The 21,769-nt window shown below is 35.7% G+C and overlaps 1 protein-coding gene across 5 annotated transcripts; it reads left to right on the top strand.

The window, feature by feature from the left end:
• The first annotated feature begins 205 nt into the window (after window positions 1-205).
• Window positions 206-21,750, top strand: LOC113700046 (uncharacterized). Of its 5 annotated transcripts, none has more exons than XM_027220470.2 (15): window positions 206-538; window positions 1,440-1,590; window positions 2,715-2,818; window positions 3,672-3,733; window positions 3,827-3,918; window positions 3,998-4,121; window positions 4,585-4,671; window positions 5,630-5,735; window positions 5,957-6,061; window positions 6,909-7,009; window positions 15,024-15,089; window positions 15,197-15,284; window positions 16,066-16,129; window positions 19,213-19,276; window positions 21,440-21,750. In XM_027220470.2, exons 1-15 carry the CDS (start codon window positions 466-468, stop codon window positions 21,569-21,571), a joined length of 1,419 nt encoding a protein of 472 aa, XP_027076271.1. In that variant the 5' UTR covers window positions 206-465; the 3' UTR covers window positions 21,572-21,750. The 5 variants fall into 5 exon arrangements, with proteins under 5 accessions (XP_027076271.1, XP_027076272.1, XP_071912719.1 ...); XM_027220471.2 differs by having other exon boundaries at window positions 16,069-16,129; XM_072056618.1 differs by lacking the exon at window positions 21,440-21,750 and adding an exon at window positions 20,377-20,598 and having other exon boundaries at window positions 313-608.
• Window positions 21,751-21,769: the final 19 nt, after the last annotated feature.

The following is a 21,769-nucleotide window of genomic DNA, read 5'->3' on the forward strand; positions in this document are numbered from 1 at the left end:
ACATGTAATATCTTTGTAATATCGTGAATCAAATTAAACTCCAGCATAATATGATGATCATTCAACATTTCTCTTCACTTGTGGATTTTTGACGTGACTAGAAGTAGATAATGATGATCTTGAGTTGGAGAGGGAAAGGATAAAAAAGAAGGAAAAGCGATTAAGGAAAGGATCAACTCAGTTAATAAGAGAAAAAAGGTAATTTGTGAAATTTTAGAAAATACTTGGATCGTTTGAAACGAAGTTTGACTTTTAAATTGTTAGGGTATTTTGTTGGTAATTTTCAGCGCATATGTTGGTATTTAATTTTTTAAAACTGCAGGGGCAAACTTGTTCCAACCCTCGTGATTCATGTCTTCCTTCCTCTGCAATCTTTTTTGTACTAAATTCGACGCTCTCCTTTTACTCTTCTGCCTATATATGCAAATTCAAACCAACTGCCCATTTCTAACCGTTTGAAGCCCAATGGAAAGAGGAGAATGTTCTACTCCTGTGTCCAACCCCTCCGACAATGGTGATGATATCTGGGCCAAACTTGGTTAGCCCCTTGTTCCTCTCTCTCTCTCTCTCTCTCTCTCTCTCTCTCTTGGAATTCTGCCAATTCTGCGGTGAGAAAGATAATTCTTGAACTTTTAAAGTACATGATTGCTTTCAATCTTTTATTGCTGTTGTTGAGAGCATAGCCCCCTCTCTAATTGCTTCATTTTTCTTTTTCCCTTTTCCTCCCTTTTTTGTTATATTTGGTAGAATTCTACTTAGTTGCATGTTCAGAAAGATGAATTCTTGAACTCCTACATCTTTGTAATTGATCCCAATTCTTTTTTTTTTCCCTTGTCGTTGTTAGTATAACAAGGGTGCATGTTCTTGCTGTAGAATTGAGGGTTTTGAATAGTGTTTCTAAATAAGGTAGAAAGATTGATTCTTTCTCCATTTTGGAGGTTTATTAAGCCATAAAATGTTGTTGATTTTCTCATGTCTACCCTTATTTGGTTCATTTTTGCCTGCATTGTAAATTCTTTGAATATTGAATATCTTGAATTTCGTTTTGTGAATCTCTTTTGTTGGAAAGAACAGAAAAGACAGTTTTTGCCCTTGGTTCTCGTCCTTATGGAATTTAATCAATGAAATTTGGACCTAATTGACTTTGTTATGATTATACTGATACTGACTATAATGAGCAATTCTTTCTTTTATGTAGCTATTAATATGAGGGGGGAAATATGGCCCTCTGTCATGTTTGAACTTTACAGTGCTAGGACATTGGTTAATAACAGTGAGATCTTGCCAATTTGACACTTTTACTGTCAGTAATTCTGAGAAAACGTAATAGCATTTTTCTTTGTTTTATTGGGTTTAGGGTATAGACTGTGCCCCTTTACATGAATAAGTGTGCCAAGAATTTAACTATTGTCATTAAAGGTCTTTTTGTTCTTTTGTAGTACCTTCAAATTCGCAGTGCTCGGACATTGGATTGACGTCAAGTGAGACACTAATATGCTCTGAGATCAACATCTCATCATCTGCAAAGTCTGAGTGGTGTAAAATTATAAGAAATATGGATCTGGCTTCTGCCACAATACAGAACAAGAGGTATGCAATATTGTAACGCAAAGTGTGCTTTAGAATATTCTGTTAGTGGAAGTATTTCTTGTGCTTTACATATATCAATGAATAAGGGAGCAATTGTGATTTTCGTTTCGATGAGAACAGTGTATAAAAATGGTTTCATTGTCACGAAAGGAGTTACTACTTATCCTAATTACCATACCATCTGAGATTGAACATCTTACTAAATTGGTGTCTGTATTGCATTTTTTTTAATCTTATGACTTGCATATGAGTCAAAAAACTATACTTTTCATTGAAGAAGTCAAATTCTACATATTTGACTTTGGATGAAACTATTGAGGTGAACTGGTGGATGGTAATTTTTTCCCCTTTTGCTAAATAATTATTTTTGATAAATTCTGTGGACTGGAGTAGTAAATTATTTATTTATTGACACATCATGTTTGAGTTGTTTTTGTAATGCATTAATTTACTTGTTGATTTTTACCAAAACTTCTTTCTTTGGCGGCTATGTCTTGGTGCACAGCAGGGAGAAAAGAGCTGTCTTTGCAGTTGTAGCTGTAAAGAGAGTTTCTGCAAAATATTCTATGAAATATTGATGTGTTCTCATAAGAGAAGTTAGTTTGTGTATGATGTGCCTGTTATTTAACCTGCCTTTGGTTGGTCTACATGTACTTACGAGGAAATTATGGGAGACTTTAAGCATTACCTTTAATTCATATAATTCACTGGTTTAGTCATTGTTGTGTTCCCCCTTTTTTTTTTTACTTTTTTTTGTTGGCACCAGTTATGTTTGCTGGAAGCTGTTCTTTCTGGGGTGACAGTTTAGTTTCTGAAATTGGACATCCATCTTTCTTCAATAATTTGGCTCTTGTAATATCATTTGATTAGTATACATCAGTTTATGCATCCATGAATTTTTCTTAATGTGTTTTGTTTGGGTCTTTTTGTATCACTTTTATGTGGTTCTTTCCTTATAAAGTGAGGTTCTTTGTAGTTGACCTGCTTTCTTATTTTAGTGCTATTTTCTGATCAGATTGTGTTTATCCATGATCCATCTAGCTGATTGTTTGGCAATTGAATTGGTTTTCATGTCAGTTAGGGATTTAGAATTTTTAGTCATCTTTCTTTTGCTGATATTGTAGTGAAAACGAAATCATTGTGGATGAGATGGTTGTTTCTGGTGAAGAAACTGCGGTTATCAGATGTGGCAGTGAGATTATCCCTTGTTCTGATAGTGAAGGAAAAGGTGAGATTAATTACTTGTTTCGGCTTTCTTTTAGCTAGTTTCTTGTCCAAATTAATCTTTTTTGGGTCTCCTTGTGAAAATTTCAAGCTATTTATTCACACAATTGCTGGTGGACTTCTTAAAGTGTTTCAAAATTTTCAGGATCTACTGTTTAATTATAGCATCTGATATAGCCAAGAAATGTGATCAAATTCTCTGTTAGAGGATTAGAGGGCATCAAAATTGGTAATATACCCATCAGAAAGAGATACAGTTCTCACACAGGCACTTTCCCCCTCGCTCTATTCCTCACATTAACACACACACACAACACACTCACTGACTAAATCTCACGTGCAGTCTTACATACAGCCTTTCAAACTTACATGTGCATCACTACCAGCCTGTGAAAATAAAAGCGCTGAAGTTGCTCTACTAACTGGCTTCCAGTAGTTAAGATTGGGAAAATATCTGAATCCACTGATGATTCTGCATTATGAGCTGTAAATACTTTTTACAATCTGTTGTGGCAGGTGTAGTCGTTTTAGGGTGTTAGTTTTTTATTCTGGTATTTCTTCATTATATTGCATTATCCCATCTTTCGTGTAATTGTTGATACAAACCCACCAGTATATGCCTCTGATGGCATACAGTTTGCATTTTATAATATTCTTGTCCTATTTAATTGTAACATTTTTTGATGTCTTTTATTGTTTGCCTTAATTGTTAGTAGTGTCGAAGATGTGATTTTGGTATACCTGGAATAATTTGTTCATCGTTGTTAGTTTTGTAAAATTTTCTATTATTTTTGTGCTATGATAAATCTTATGGATGAGCGCTGTTGCTTAATGCTGGCCAATGTCTTTTTTTCCAGGGCTTTTGAGTTATAGATTTAAAGTAATGCCTACCTCCGAACCATTCAAGAGAGACCTGAAGGTGACTGACATTAGCAACACATGAAGCTTTTAAGTGAACAGTGATACATGTTTACCATTCTTTTGTGCTTAATTTGATATCTTCTTCTTGTAGATTTTCCTGGATCCTGAGCATGCAAAGTGCTGCATTTGTCTTAATGTTTGGCATGATGTTGTGACAGTTGCGCCCTGCCTTCACAACTTCTGGTAAAGAAGAAAGGCCTTCATACTTTCAAATCTATTTGTACCTTATTTGGATTATTATTGTTTATTCTGTCTTTTTCAGCAATGGATGTTTCTCAGAGTGGCTAAGAAGGTCCCAAAAGAAACATTCAAATGTTTTATGTCCTCAATGTAGAGCAGTTGTACAATTTGTCGGAAGGAATCATTTTCTACACAGTATTGAGGAGGTAAAGTTGATGATTCAACCACTATTCTTCTTAATAGAATGCATTCTTCAATTCCAAGATACTTTCAATTTTCTTTCCCGAAATGAAATCATATCTCTAGTTGGTGGTTATAAGTTGAATTTGTCCCTAGCACTTAATAGATTTTGTAGTTCTTTGTACCTTTGAAGGAATTGCAGCCTGTGAGTTGTCACCAGAAGCCAACTTTTTAAACCACTTTATGTAGTATCCTATATGTGTGATATTGCCTTATAACCCCTTTGTCACAGTCTCTTTCTCCTTCTCTACCCCTCCCCCCTGTTGGACCTTCTCCTCCATCCAACAATCCTAGGGAGTTCTATTGCGGCAGCAGAGGCACCAAGACTACAAGCCTTGTTTACTTTTTCTTGGGGACAGTTATAGCATATACACATCTGCAACTCGTTTTTTAACTTCTGGTTTTGATTGTAAGTCCTTTCTTCCACAGGATGTATTAAAAGCAGATGATTCGCTGAAGCGGTCAGTTGAAGAAATTGCTGTCTTAGATTCATATGCATCAATTAAGTCCCCTCTGGCAAGTTATTTTGTTCTGTGTGCTAGTTGTTTCGTTAATCTCAGAGTCTCTTTGAATAAAGTTTCCAATTGCCCTATGCGCATGTCTTATGCTTTTACTTTGTCCAGTTCTTGCTTTTGTTTGGCCTTAATAGCTTATAATATCTCAAAGAGTTGAATTGTGTGGAGTTACATTGTTAGGATGTTTATGCATGTTTTCATGCCAAGTATTTACAAAACAAAAGATTGATAATCTATATTTTTCCTGGCTTCCTTGCTGTTATTCCAGAGTCAGAAAATGGTGATATTTGAATTTTAAAGTGATACAAGTTTGAAAAAGAAATGAAATTTCATAGAAGGAAAGATATACTTTATTGTTTGAAATGTATGTACCTGTTGAAATTTGCTGTTCTGAAAAAAATATAGGATCGACTAAAAATCTATGTTTATGCATATTTCAGTAAAAGGCATAAAACCTTGTAGGTCACCTTGGGCTTTGTTGATATAATGCATGTTGGTTTTAGTGAAAAAGATTGAGCATGTGCATGGTTCGAAGTCTTGTTAGATAAGTTAAAATGGGCTTCTCGTTTCTTCACATTTTGTTGGAGTTCCTACGCAAATTGCGAGTTTGAACTTGAACTTGGTGCCGATATTATTGATATAATTTGAGAGCATTCATCCTTCCGAGGCTTAACAATGAGCTAGTCAAACTTCTCTTGGCAGATTATTTTTTTTAATTTCATATTACAAGAAGTTTTCATTATGCTTGGCTAAGCAATTACTGAGGGTACCATATCCTCTAAGACTATTTGGGCTAGAAGGGCTTGGATGTCTAGTGAACTTTTACAAATGTAATGCCCTTTCTCGCGTCACTTATCTGATACTTCACCTCAAACTTCATTTAGTGTACATGTTGTTCAATAGTCATGTTTGTCTATTGGAAACAGACCTATGTTTTTTAACCAGTACCCGTATTTTAGGTCTTGAACGCTGGGAAAAAAAATCGTCGGAAGAGACTGCGTTCTCCACCAGAAGATTTTCCTCGAGAAGCTGAAAGCGATTTGGAGCTTCCATGCCCTCAGTGTGGTATGATGATTCCTTGAATCATGTAATATTCTTTGAGTAAGCGGCTTGAGTTGCAAATTTTAAACATGGTTGTATTTCCATAATTGATTAGAAAAAAGTCCTTATTTCACTTTTCTATTGTAATAAAATCACAAGAACCTTCCTTGTATTGTTATCCTTTTAGATGATACCTATAACTTTTCTGTTTTCTTTTGATATTTATTAGTAAGTGACTCTTTCAGGCACTGAATTTGCTGGGTTTCGGTGCAACCAAAGTACAGTTCACCTTCAATGTCATTCATGTGGTGGAATGATGCCTTCCAGAACGAGTGCTGTCCCACAACACTGTATATTCTTTGGCCAAACTGACTATTCTGCAATGTTCTTTTACTAGTTATGCCTTTGCGAAAAGAAGCTAATTGCATGTCTTCTGTTGGCTTTTGTTGATCTAAATTTTAATCCTTTTCTGACTGGTCTATACAAGGTCATGGTTTTTCTTAAAACTCCTAATCTATATTTTGGTTTTCTAAACATGTTACCTACAGACAGGTAACCTTAATTGTTGAACTTACAATTGTCATGGGTAAGTGCACAAATTTCCTTCTTTCCAAAAATGATTAATGATATTTTCAAAATAGCTTAGGTATTTTCAGTGTTAAATTATAGTAAGTGTGTTCCACTGAGAAGTTCTTAACAAGGTGTAAGGCCAACCGTTAATCCACCTCCACTTCTAGATGCTGACAGCCGATACCCTAGGTGATTTCTAGGCCTTGCCATAGTCTCCAAAACTACTACTGTCATACTGTCTCCGTACCCAATATTATAAGGAAAATCATCATTGGCAGAGCAGGTCCTCATATCCCGCTGTGCTAGTATCACCAATAGCAGATCCATCCATGTTCAACTTAGCCCTGCCGGCTTTTGGAAACTTCCATCTTAACAAAATTGATCCCTTAGTCATTAGGAAACCACAGGAAAAGACATCCTGGGACTCCTTAGTCTTAACAAGAATGTGCTCAATGTGGAGTTCCGTCAGCATGTCTTGACCTTCATGTTCTGTTATTCTCACTTTTTTTTTGATGTTGTGTTACTGTTGCTTTCCAGCATGGCTTCTTAGTTGCTTTTTATGCAGGATGTCTTTTGACTATGATAATGTTCTTTCTATATGTTTAGAGAGTTCGCTTTGTTCTGCAGGTTTGGGATGTGATAGAGCATTTTGTGGTGCTTACTGGAATGCTCAGGGTGTTGCTAGGAGTGATTCTCATCCAATGTGCAGTTCTGAGACTTTCAAACCAGTAAGCACTTGCCTTTCTTGGATTAAACACATTTGTTTTGCTGATTATTATTGGTATATAGGATGTAAAATTTACATATTAGGACAACAAATAGTCTCCTTGCAACAATGAAGTGAGCATATGGATGCACATTGAATGTAGATATGCAGAGGTATCGGACGAAAACATGTTGAACATGTGAGGGAATTTTCTTGCATATGCTTGTTATCCTTCATATGGCAATTGGTCTTCTAATGGCTAATATCTATTTAGAATGAAGTTCCTCAATACTGCTTTTATCTCAATGGAATATTGAAATTTGCTTGAAAATTAATTATGCACCAAGAGATAGAGAAGCTATGGACGCTAACTAGATATTGAAATTATTAAGTGGTACTAGGAACCTAATTAGCTTCCATCTGATGCTAGTCGGTGTTTGGGAATAATTTTTTCTTTTATGTGACGATTAAAGACCCAGTTCTGTACAGTAGCAAGCAGTTCATAATTCTATTTTTTGGCATGCACTATGAAATTAACTTGGACCAAGTTTCTGATAGGATATTTCATTTTAGTATATATGTTTAATGGCCTGTATATGAGTAGAAGTTGGAATTTTGAGAGAAGAAAGGGATAAAAGAAGAGGATAAGAAGGAGAACAGGAAACTATAGGATTCCATCCTAGACTTTTTATGGATTAATCACCCATGGTAAGGCTGCCTTTTTGTCAACATGACAAACACTTTTATTCCATCTCCACATGAAGCTCTGTGTGCTTGTGTGTGTGTGTGTGTGAGAGAGAGAGAGAGAGAGAGAGAGAGAGCTATGCGAGAGGAAGCAAGGCTAAATCTCTGGGGGAAGGACTTCTTAACAACTAAGTGAACTTAATGACTAGGAAATCTTACAATTCAAAGAGCAACAAGCTGAAAGTTTTGGAAGTCAAGTTGGATTTGACTGGCTGATTGGAGGCAGCAATCAAATTAACTTAAAAAGGTTGGTTTTGACCATCAGCAAATCCTAATTTCTGATACCATCTAGGTGGTCAATATTAGCTTCACCGGAATTTCTGAAGGGCTTTTCTGATCTTAAGCTTCAGAACATAGAATAACTAACAGTACATTAAGATAACCTAAAGCATATTATACCGTCTGATACACAAGGGTGCCCAAAAATTTATTCATGTTTCTGATTCCCTAACTGCTATTGTTATCCTCTTTGCATACTCCGTCAGTATGGATTAGAGTATTTCTTCCATGAGGATCTCGATGATACTCTGCTAGCTTGGTTTTAAAGTGCATTGTGAAAGGCCAACAAATTGCAGTTGTGGTTAATTAAAGTTATATGCCTTGCACAAAATAATTCCCCAAGGACAGAGACTACTCTATGTTGATGTATGAAACCTACAGACCACCCTCTTCTGCCCATGTAATTGCTTCAAACATCGAATACAACCATAAAATTAGAGAGAGAACTTAATCTTGAATGTCCTTGTAACGAATAATTCATCAACTGGTGCCAGTGATATAAGAGAGATGGTATATTCTTTTGTATGAAACTGAGGACAGGGAATAGGACTTAAGGGATGCTCTCATCAGTGACAAATGAAGTACTACATCAGCCACAGCATCCTCAAGACATGCAGTGATCTGCTGGTTTGTCAAGAGAGTTATAGATTTATGCCTTAGCGCTTAGATCAGAAAACATATGTATTTATAGAACAAAAAGCATCCTGTACTACTTTATTTCTCAATAAGAAACTGGCATCTTGTAGGACTCTAGAACGTTTAGGAACTCACCTTCTAAAATGACTCTAATCACTTACCTAATATAATAAATACCTAAAAAGACTCAAATGATGCATTCTGAAAATTTCTGGTGACAACTAAAAGGCCAGAATACTTCTTATGATCTAAATAGTGGAAACTATTAAAATTAAAGACAATAAATTAATTCTTGCTTCCAAATCTTCACGGCAGTTGAGGCTTGAGAAAAATCATGAAAATTGTTGAATGTAGATTTCCTAGAGCTCTTTCTTGACTACAGCATCATTATCCCTTGGTTGGAAAAATACTTGACCTCAAGTTTTACAGAATTGTAGGATAAAGAATCCTAAGGTCTTAAACTAACTTGAAACGAGAAGTACAGTTCCAAAAAATTTACTTGCCACTTACTTGCGGGAGTAACAAGAAAAGGTGGGACTTCATTGGCTGAATATCTGGAAAATCACCAATGCCAAAGTCAATTGTCGAGTCAAGAAATTAGAAAACATTTTTCTTAGCTTTGTTCCAATTAATGATGCAGTCAAGAAAGAGTTCTAGGAAATCTACATTCAATGATTTTCGTGATTTTCCTCAAGCCTCAAGTGCTGTGAAAATTTAGGAGCAAGAATTAGTTAAGTGTCTTTAATTTTAATAGTTTCTCTTATTTTGGCAATAAGGGGTGTTTGGGTGTATTGGTCTTTTAGTTGTTGCTAGAAAGTTCTAGAATTGCATCATTTGATTTTCTTTTTTCAGTTATTTAGTATATATTAGGTAAGTAATTTGAGTCATTGCTAGAATGTATTTGTTTGATTGTTTTAATGAGTTTGAAATTTTGTTCAAGCTTGGTTTGTTTATTGAGGCAGACTCTAATGAGCTTCTACCAAGCCGAACTTGATTCGAGTATCGAGTAGCTTCGTTTGTCTTTTAGCCCTACCAACAACGAGTTAGTTTTGTATTGAGGATGAAAGTTGGAGTTTAGAAAGTTTTTGCTCTATAAATACTTGTGTTTCTACATTACTGCTTTACAGTGAATTTGATGAATAAAGATTGAGTTTTGGTTTATTAGTTAATTTGATCTTTGAAAACTAAGATAAAGGGAGAGAAAATACTCTTCTTCATATCTTTGGACTACACAATATACATATATATATATACACAAGTGTAACTTAATTTAGATCCTAAAATCATGCTAATATAAATTAATCTACTACCTAATTAATATATGATACTATAATCATATGATACCTAATTAATACATGATACTATAATCATATCTTTCCTAATATTTACAATATCAAATCTTTCCATAATATCAGATCACATATCTTCAACACTCCCCCTCAAGCTGGAGCATAGATGTTGCTCATGCCCAGCTTGTTACAAAGATAATCAACTCGAACCCCATGTAGAGCCTTCATAAAGAGATCTCCCAATTGTTCTCCAGTCCTTACAAATCCTGTAGAAATCAAGCCCTGCTGTATTATCTCACGAACAAAATGACAATCTATTTCGATGTGTTTTGTTCGCTCATGAAATACGGGATTGGATGCAATATGAAGAGCCGCTTGGTTATCACACCACAATTTGGCAGGCATTGAGGTTTTGAGACCTACTTCAGTTAGAAGTTGATTTATCCACATGATTTCACATATCGATTGTGCCATAGCTCTATATTCTGACTCTGCACTCGATCGCGAGACAACATTCTGCTTCTTACTCTTCCATGAGACCAGGTTTCCTCCAACAAAGACACAAAATCCAGTTGTAGATCTTCGATTTGCCTTGGATCCTGCCCAATCAGCATCTGAAAAACACTCAATCCTAGTATGACCATGATTTTTATACAGAATACCATGTCCAGGAGCTCCTTTTAAATAACACAAAATTTGTTCTATAGCTGCCCAATGATTAACAGTAGTATTAGACATATATTGACTAACAACACTAACTGAATACGCAATATCTGGACGAGTCACTGTAAGATAATTCAACTTTCCAACCAATCTTCTATACCTCCTAGGATCTTCTAACAATTCACCTTCTTTTGTGAGCTGCAAGTTAGGAATCATTGGGGTACTAGCTGGTTTAGCCCCTAATTTTCCCGTTTCAGATAGTAAGTCAAGAACATATTTCCTTTGGGACAGGAATATCTCCTTCCTACTCTTTGCTACCTCAATACCCAAAAAATACTTTAACAGCCCCAAATCCTTTGTCTGAAATTGACTATGGAAAAAAGTTTTAAGAGATGAAATACCTGCAACATCATTCCCAGTGATAACAATATCATCCACATATACTACCAACAAAATAATACCAGCTTCAGACTGTTTGTAGAAAACAGAATGATCATATTTGCTTTTCTGCATCCCAAACCTTTCAACTGCTAGACTAAATTTTTCAAACCAAGCACGAGGACTTTGTTTCAGTCCATACAAGGACTTCCGAAGATGACAAACCTTCCCAGACTCTTCCTGAGCAACAAACCCTGGTGGTTGCTTCATATAAACTTCCTCTTGGAGGTCTCCATGAAAAAAGGCATTCTTGATATCTAGTTGATGCAAAGGCCAATTATGAGTGGCTGCCATAGAAATGAATAACCTGACAGATGTTAACTTAGCAACAGGGAAAAAAGTATCAGAATAATCCTCTCCATAGATTTGGGCATAGCCTTTGGCAACAAGGCGTGCTTTTAACCGAGCAACCGACCCATCAGGATTGAATTTAACTGCAAAAACCCACTTACTACCAATGGCCTTCTTTCCTGCAGGTAAATTTACTAAGTTCCAAGTATCATTACCATCTAGAGCAATCATCTCCTCTATCATAGCATTGCGCCATTCGAGATAGGATAGGGCTTCATGAACAGTTTTAGGAAGGGAGATAGAATCAATAGATGTAATAAAGGAACAAGAAGAGGTGGGTAAATGATTATAAGATACACACGAAGACACAGGATAAGTGCATTGACGCTTACCTTTGCGAAGAGCAATAGGAAGATTATCACTTGAGACAGGATCTAGTAACGAAGGAACTAGTTCAGGGCATGCATCAGGAGACTTTTGTCGTCGAGAATATACCTGAGTAATTGGAAGTTTAGCAGGGGAAGAACTTGAGGATGTGACAGTATAGATTAACAAATCATCATCTTCCTCCTGACATGAATGAGATGAGGATGGGGTAAAAGGTGTATTTTCAAGAAAAGTAACATCAACTGACACAATGTACCTGCCGAGACTAGGACAATAACATCTATATCCTTTTTGGACACGGGAATAACCAAGAAAAATACATTTCAATGATTTGGGGTCTAATTTAGTGACTTGGGGACGAGAGTCGCGGACAAAATATGTACACCCAAAGATTTTAGGTTCGATGGGAAACAAAGGTTTATTTGGAAAAAGAGTGTTATAAGGAGTCCCACCATTCAGAACAGATGAAGGCAGACGATTAATTAGAAAGCAAGCTGTGGACACTGCATCAGCCCAAAAATGTTTAGGAACATGCATTTGAAATGATAAGGCTCTTGCAGTTTTGAGCAAATGTCTATTCTTTCATTCTGCGACTCCATTTTGGGATGGTGTATCCACACAAGAGGTTTGATGAATAATGCCATTTTGCACCATATAAGATTGAAAAGGTGCGCATAAATATTCTTTGGCATTGTCACTTCGCAATATTTGTATAGAACGCTTAAATTGAGTCTTAACCTCAGCATAAAAAGCACAAAAATGAGAAAACAACTCTGACCGATTTTTCATCAAATATAACCAAGTCATACGAGAATGGTCATCGACAAAAGTAATAAAATACTTGAATTCAGTTTTAGAAATGACTGGACTAGGTTCCCAGACATCTGAATGAACTAATGTAAAAGGAGCATCCGCTTGTTTATTGACTCTAGGACTCAGATTAAGACGATGATGTTTGGCAAACTGACAAGACTCACAATCTAATAAAGACAAACTCTGAAATTGTGGACAAAGTATCTTTAACAACGGGAGAGAAGGATGACCCAGCCTACAATGTGCTTCAAATGGAGTTACAATTCCAGAACAACCTATGGACTTTGGTATCTGTGTGTCAAGAATGTAAAGACCTCCAGATTCATGCCCTTTACCAATAATCTGCTTCGTCGTAAGATCCTGAAACAAGCAATAGTCAGGAAAGAATTGGACAGAACAATTGAGGGCACGAGTAAGTTTACTCACAGAAATTAGATTAAAAGACAACTCAGGCAAATTTAAGACAGATGACAATGAGATCAATGGAGTGGGATTAACTGAGCCTAATCCAAGAACACGAGATTTTGACCCATCAGCTAAGGTAACTGTAGGTGCAGATGTGTGTGACTGAAAGGTAGAAAATAGACTAGAATTACCTGTCATATGATCTGTGGCACCAGAATCAATTACCCATTTGGAGGACGAAACAACAAGGCATGTGTTTGGTTTACCTGACTCAGCGATGGCAGTTACGGGCGTAGATGAAGACTTTAATGATTCTTGATACTGAGAAAATTTAGCAAATTCATTTGCAGAGATCATAACTGACTTTTCATAGTTAATAGCATCATTGGTAGAAGCAATATGTGCGGATTGAGTTCTCTGGTTCTTGTACTGCAATTTCTTACAATCGCGCTTCATATGACCCGGCTTATGACAACAGTGACACACAACCACTTCTGCATTCTGTCCCCGAGTGTCAATTCCTTTACCACCATCTTTGTATTGCTGTTTTCCAAGACCAACAAGAGCACTGCTGGACTGAACAGACTGGATATTCTCTGTGCGAAGTACCCTACTAAACACATCTTGCAAGGATGAGATCTCAGGACTGGAAAGAATCTGAGATTTAGCGGCTTCAAATTTAGGTGAAAGACCAGCCAAAAAACTCATAATTGCCATCTGTTCCCGTTGAGTTTGCTGAACTTTCACATCAGAACTAAACGGTAATAATAGATTAAGCTCCTCATCAGTTTTCTTAAAATCCATAAAATAAGTCATGATGGACTTGTCTTGTTTCTCTGCACGATATAAGGCTTGACACACCTCATATATGCGAGAAATATTCCCTTTACCAGAGTACAAAAATTCTAAATACTCCATTAACTCCTTAACAAATTCACAGTGATTAATTAAGCTAATTACCTCACTGTCAATAGAATTCCGTATTTGCAGGAACAATCTAGTATCTTCCCTTAGCCACGTCTGTCTTGAACCATCTTTTGGAGGATCATCAGTCAGATGATTGTCTTTATCAATGCTTCGCAGATAAAGACGAACCGTTTTGCTCCAATCAAGATAGTTAGAATTGTTGAGTTTGTGGTCCGTGATCTTAGACATCACAGGAACCACATCAGACGTAACTATAGATTTCGTTTCTGTCATGGGTTTAGAATTAACAGAAAAAAACAAAAGAGGACAGATCTGAACTCTTTAAAACAAGAGTGAAGAATAGAACACAGATATGTCCTATACAGAACCAGATGAACCGAATGATGACTAATGAATTTTCTGGCAGCGGACAAAGACCCTAACCTTGATGGTAGGGCTCTGATACCATGAAAAAACTAAGATAAAGGGAGAGAAAATACTCTTCTTCATATCTTTGGACTACACAATATACATATATATATATACACAAGTGTAACTTAATTTAGATCCTAAATTCATGCTAATATAAATCAATCTACTACCTAATTAATATATGATACTATAATCATATGATACTTAATTAATACATGATACTATAATCATATCTTTCCTAATATTTACAATATCAAATCTTTCCATAATATCAGATCACATATCTTCAACAATTTTCTCCCCAAAATTCTCTCCCTCTCGCATCGTTTCTTTCCAAATTCCCTTAAACAGGCTATGATTGCCTCATTATTCGTGATACTAGGCAAGATTCTGTCTATCTTCTCCTACATCAGAACTGGTGGCCTCTTTCCAGTTTCTAATTTGTCTTCTGTACTCTTGCATTACATCATAGGAAGAAGGACAAGTTTGTGGCCAGAAAATAAGTTCTGGACGAATGTCCAATACCCTGGCATGCTTGTTAATGGTGATCATTTGTTTCCTTAAATTTGATTGCTCATTTTGGACAGATATTGCTTGAAATTAAATGCTCTGACTTTTTAAGCTGCATGGTCTTTGTGATTTGCTCAATCCCGTAAAAAGGAATTACAAATTCTTCTTCTTGACTAATTTTTTTCTCATCTTTATTATCCAGTATTTGCAAAAAGTGTATTAAGATACGTGTCCTTTTTGCAGATCATTGAACGTACAACCACTAGATTGCCGTTTTGGGTACATGAGAAAAACCGGCATGAGCAAGATGTATGACATTTCGTTTCTTTCTTCTGTTTCCTTGTTTGCTAGGTTATATCTGGGCTTATTTATGATGTGTGGGTAGAGTGATTATTTATTTATTTATTTCCTATCAGATAACGGAGAGTTGTATCAGGCAGATGGGAAGATCATTACAGGACGTGATCTCTGAGTGGCTGACAAAGATGAACAACCGAGAAATAGGTATCCTGGAATATTATTTGAACGATGAGTGGGATGGTGGGTTATGCATTGCTGTGGTGGTTGTATTGCTATTGACATCTCTGTTTTGTGTATATCCTTCTCATGTATCATATTTTATTTGACATATTGGAAAGAATTAATTCTAAATTAGTTTCTATAATATTTTTCTGTTTGTTGAGAGAAATTATGCTCGAGTTAAAATTTCCTGAAACAATTCAAAATTATGCAATGACTGTCAATTGTTTGCAATTTTGAAGTGTTGCTTTGTATGTTTAGTTATTCAAGTCCAGTTTCCATCATTCCTTTTCACTCTTTGCATCTCTCTCTCTCTCTCTGCCCTCCTTCGCCCCCTCACCCTCCAAACAAACCAAAACTCTCTCATTTGCATAAAGTTGGAGGATTTCATCCACCTCTGCTTTGGGTTTTGTTGAAACAATAGTTTATCCAGCACAGGCAAATAAGGCTATTGAGTATGCTGGCATTCTTATTACTTGTAGAAGATGAACATATTCTCAGAGTTTACTTGAACTTTCAAGTCTAAAGTTGATTTCCCTACTAAAGAATGATGACTGTAGATAACATTTGTGTGTGTGTGGATTTCTATGGTTGTTTGCTAAGGAGGGTGGTTAAATCAGTCAAATTGATTGTCATGCTAAGGAGGCTATGATTGAAGTATACTCTTTTGTGAGACATTTTGACAATTTTAAATGTTGGGAAACTCTATAAGGCAAAGAAGACATCTGAGCTAGTTTGAGATTCCTTTTTTTTTCTTTTTAATTAGCAGATCGAACAAGGATGCCGCTAAATCATGCTGAGACGATTACTTCTCAGGCGCATACTTGCGTGTGAGTTACCTCTCATTTTAGTGCTTGTTGTGAACATGCTATATGTGTTGCCTCTTGACAAAATGCTATTGTATTATTGGTTGTTTCATCTGTTTATGTTGTGATGCTTCCTGCAATGTTGGGAAGGTTAAATAATGTTGAGGAAGTGGATATGAGTCTAAACTCATTTTCTTGGAATTCTCAAATTGTCACTTCGCTCATACGTGCAAAGCACTCTTCCAGAAGATGATTAGTTTCTGCCGAGAATGAGCTTTACATTCAGATTTTGTTGTATGAATTTTTATACTTTTCTGAATTCCCAAGTGTGAAACAAGTAGTTCAAAATTTTTGACATCATCCCTGTCAACAATTAGAGATTCTGAAAGACGAAAATATCTATATGTTGTTGTTAATAATACAGGACTATGAGATCCCATACTCTAAAACAATCAACTCCCTGCCATCCTCTTGACATTGGTTAGAAATCTGCAAATACTTAATGGTGACAAATCCTGCTTAATTTCTTCATGTGTTACTTTTCATCTTATCTTTGTCAGCTATGCTTTACCATTAACATTCCACTGGCCAAATTCCTATGATATCCTGTAGATGAGATGACCATGTCTTACTGCAGATTCCCTTGAGATCTCTTTTATTTTTTTTTTGTAAATCTTTCTAGAACTCTTCCTGATGAAGAGGGTGAATTCAAGGGAAATGCTCTGCAAGCTACGTTATCCTATGACTATACCACCGTGCTGCTTAATTTTCTTGTCTCTGTTGGGTCAACTGGATTCTTGTCTTTATCATATTTCAGAGACAGTCATGTTTTCACAATTAGATGCCATTTCTGGAAAATGCTGAAATTGCTATGCTATTTTATTGATGTGTGCATATCACATCCTGCCCAGCAGTCTGAGTCTGAGACAAGCACTTTTTTGGTGTTTAAAGGTAGAAAAAAAAGTTGATGTCCTCTTACTTTGTCAAAAAAGGTTCATTAATAACTTAGAAATGCGAATTCAAGCTTTTTGGTAGCTTTTCAGATAAAATTTCATGGTGTTGTAAGTTTTTAATGTGTAGTCTTTTGCTATTAAATCTCTTAATTCTTTCTCAGCACAAATATTCAACCATTGCTCCCTTAATAGCTGATGTTCTCCCATGGTTAAGTTGAATTTTATTCTACCTGTGTGTATCTTGCATCAGCATACTTTGGTGAGTATAAAGAAGTTAAGAACAGAAGTGTTTCTTGGTATCATAGAATTGTTTGTTTTTCAGTGAAGCTTTTAAAGACACCCTTTTCTTTTTTCCTGTACTTTACCTTTTGAGCTGTGTGAATCGATATTTGGCATTTCTTAAGGTAGCATTACTGGCCTGTCTCCTTGTATTGTTACTCATGCAGTATTTAAGGTTCAATCTAGTCAATGTGCACTTATCCTGCAGTTAGTGAAATGGAGTTTTCAAAAGCAAGTAGAAATCAGGGGGAAAATGGACAAAGATTTTCTTCTTTGATGTTTATTTGCATGTCCTCTTTATTCCTAAACCTGCTGTCTGTATAAACTGCTACTCCTTTTCATTCCTCAGTTACTGAGTCCGTGATAATATGGGAGTAAATTCCCCAAAGTTGGGAATTTTAAAACAATTCTCAAAAGGTGGTGTTTTTGAAACCCTTTCCAAAGGTGAAAAACGCATGTAGTAAATGCAATGTTTCCTGAAAAGGCGCATCCACAAAATGTGCTTTTCTATTTGTCTAGGTATCTACTTAAGATACACATTCACTGAATGCATTGTTCTAGGATTTTCACTATTCGGGAACTCTTTTTGAAAACAACCGCTGTTTGGGATTTTACTCAGTTAGATGTGCAAAACAACAATATAGGAAGAAGATTTGAATGTTGCCAAATGGTAATCAGAAATTTCTACAAAAGATGTTGCATGCTGGCCAGAGGAAAAAAGTTTCTTTATTAGATGACATTGATTCCATGTACTGTGAGTCTGAAAGTTGAGAAGCAATGAAGATTACTACTTGTAACAAATTTAATTCAAGTATTGTAGATTGTTTTGAAGTAAAAACCACAGCTTTGGCTGTTTAATTTCTTATTTATTTATTTTTTGTGCATTAGATATTGAAGATTTAATTTGTGTTTTTGTTTTGGCATTTTAATGTTGATCTTTCCCTGATGACAGTTATCATTTGTAATTAATCTGTATATATGTCTCAATAACCTTTACTTTTACCGCGATAGACCATGTCATTCCACCTCTTTACTCTCAGATGAACAATTGAATAGCGCCAAGCATGAGTAACATACATCCCTAAAGGACTTTTGCTGTGTTCTGCATGTTGATTGTTGTTTTGTTTTTTCGGTCGATATCACCTTGGATTTCAAAGAAATCAGATACTAACAACAAGCTAATGGGAACCATGAAAGATATGTTTACCAATTTTATTAGTTCCCACAACTGTAGTATTTGATTCACTTTTTCAATTTGTTAATTGGCAGTCATGAACCTCTCAGAGTTTACACTTATAATGATTTAGTAATCACTGAAGTCTTTTGCAATACTTGTAAATGCGTACAGTTGGAATTCAGCTTCATCTTTATGAAATCAGGAATGGAATTTTGTGTCTCTGTGTCAATTTTTTTATAGCTTTATGTTTTAGAAGGTACTTGAATGCATTTTACATGCACAACAATCAATGTTTGTGTAATTGAAGCCACAACCATAGGAAGTTTGAAAAGTTTTTTGAGGATATATTGACTCTTGATTTGCTTTTCTACCAAGCTTTTTATTTTGATATTACATTCTTAAGAAAATGTGTTTGTTTTGAAGCTTTAGAAAGTGATGTCCTGTTTTTATGTTTGTTGCCATCATTCTGTTAACCAGCATATACTTGGGAGTTGACCTGAATTCCTCACTACATTATGAAATGTACATAATTTTGGAAATCAGCTTGTCAAAGAAGGATCCTGTTTAATACTTCGACATGTTCTACCTTTTATTGCACTTCTGTCCTGCAGTGCTCCAGCAAAACTAAATATTCCCTTTCTTTTTTATGTTTTTGTGTAAAATGTTCCTCACGTGTGACTTGCTGTATTGCTATGCAGTGATTGCTATGACAAATTAGTCTCGTTCCTGCTGTACTGGTTTCGGATCACAATGCCAAAACATGTGAGTTGTTTATTCTAAGCCGTTGTAATTGGTCTTCTCATCTTTTTAATTAGTTTTCCACTGTTTGCTTGTTTATTCATTGTTTTGCTGAAATGTTGTCCAGAACTAAAATATTGTTAATTTTCTTGTATTTTGCATGAATTAGCTATATGGTTTTTTAACATCCTTCCTCTGGACATTAGCATTAAAGGTGGAAAACTATGGTCGAGTAAATTCCCAAGAAGTGGGATTTTCTAAAATCACTTCTCAAAAGGTGGCGTTTTTTAAACCTCTTCCCAGAGGGTGAAAAACACATTTAAATGCGTTGTATCCTCAAAATACACATTCACAGAATGCATTCTTTTATTTATCTAGGCAATTTTTTCCCTTAAAAATGCATTCACTAATTGCATTGTTTGAAAAGACGCATTCAATGAATGTGTTGTCTCAGAACTCTCACTCTTTGACAACTTGTTTTGAAAAATATCACTATTTGGAAATTTACTCTGTTCCTTATTAATAATTTTCCATTTAGTTTTTTAAGTGGCTAGTAGTGTTATGAGGTTTTCAAGAGCATAGAAAGGTTTCTAACTTATCATTGAGTTAATAGTTATCAAGATATACTGTGTATTATTTGATTGCATCCCTCAAAGCCTAATTACTTTGATTAGACTCAGAATAACTGAATCAGAATATTTGTCCTGGTGGCGAGGGAAGGGCTCCTAAATTCCTCTCCACTAACAGGTCCAGGGCTCAAATCCTGGGCTTGGCAATTGGGGGTGGGGGGAAAGGAATGAAGGGGAAAAAGGAAAGACTGAATATGAGTATTTGCATTGTAACATTTAATGAGGCCATTTCACGATGAGCTCACTCCTTGAGTTCTATACTTGCTGGAATTTTGCAGTTAATAAAAGAAAAGCAAAACTAAAGAAAACATAAAGTAGCATTTTATCCTGGTTGGCTTTCTAATCTTTGAATAATAATTTGGAAAAACATCTTTCAAGTGAAAAATGTGGTCCTGCAGTTGTTCTTGGAACACACTGACACGGTCAAGAGGGTATATAAAAGTGAAAGAAACATTGGCAATCTTCAGCTACATAATGGAATTTTTATCTTCACAGAGGTGTACAACCTCCCTCTCTTCAAGAATGGTCCTGGATTGCTCTCCAAGTTGACTTCTCAAAACAGCATCAGAGCCTGGAAAGGCAACCAAAACAGTGGAAAATCAAACCCAAGTAAACCCAGATTGAGAATAAACCAATCTCAACTTTAAAACGTGAACTTTGTGACTCCAGAAACAAATTATTCGGACATTTTTATATGAAAGAATTTATCTGCTGAAATGCCTTTCAAATTCCTCTGTCCATAATTTTTGTGAGTTGGGTTTCTGTGTCTGAGAGACAAAAAGGTAAGAGTAAAAGACGAAGCACGAGAGATAGAGGTACACTTCTCTGACTCTATGTGAAATGTGAAAAAATCAAAGAGATCAATTTTACACCACCGACTTTCTGTAGGAGAAAGCCAAGTCTGAATATTCAAAGAATCCAGTTCTAACTGGAAAAAGTTATCTGATTAGAGTCTTTCTTTTCCTTCTTAACAAGTTCTCTTATCCTTTTCTCAATGGGGCTGCAGCTGCAGAGGGGGAGGTAGGGGTTGGGGGAACGTATGAGTTTTTTGTTTTCAAGTTACTAAAGTTTCAAATTACAAAAGTTTGGCCTGAAGGTTTCACTACATGATTCAGTTTTAATTCTTTCAATAGAATTGATAACTGGCTGTCATTTGGATTCATATTTAAAAAAAAAAAAAAAAAAAAAAACTCTAAACTTACTGGCCCAAGGAAGTGGAATTTGTTTACTTATGGAATCTGTTTCGGTTTTGTGAAATGGTTTCCATGTCTGACCTCCCAGTGTGATGGTTTGTTTCATATATTTTGTTTCCACTGCTTGTTGAATCCCCTGTTCATATATTTTCTTTTCCTGTTTTATGCCTTTTCAGTCATTTTAAGATTGGCATAGTTCCAAATGTACAAGCCTTTTTTTTTTTTTTTTTTTTTTCAAACTTCAAATTCTTTGCCCTTTTGAGATAATTAATCATGAACATCTACATTTCAGATCCACTCCTCTAGACGTAGTCACTAATACTGAAATTGCATGAATCTGTTCCACTTTTGTATATCTTTTGTAGTTTCTATCCCCAGAAGCTTCTCAAAGGGAGGACTGCTGGTACGGCTATGCATGTAGGACGCAGCATCACAATGAAGAGCACGCTCGCAAGAGAAATCATGTCTGCCGTCCAACAAGGGGCAGTCACAGATGAATATGTCATGTTTCAAACTCTACTTCATGTTTTGCCATCTTAGACGCTAGAAATGTATATATTACAATGTTTTGCTGCTTCTTTTTCTTTCTCGACCTGTTATTGCCATATTTATGATTCATTTGTAGCAGTTATTCGCAAGGCTTAAGAGAAAATAAGCAAAAATAGCTGTTGAAACCTGGGTTTTTTTTTTTTTTT

This window comes from Coffea arabica, chromosome 7c, assembly GCF_036785885.1.
Source record: "Coffea arabica cultivar ET-39 chromosome 7c, Coffea Arabica ET-39 HiFi, whole genome shotgun sequence".
Taxonomy (NCBI): Eukaryota; Viridiplantae; Streptophyta; class Magnoliopsida; order Gentianales; family Rubiaceae; genus Coffea; species Coffea arabica.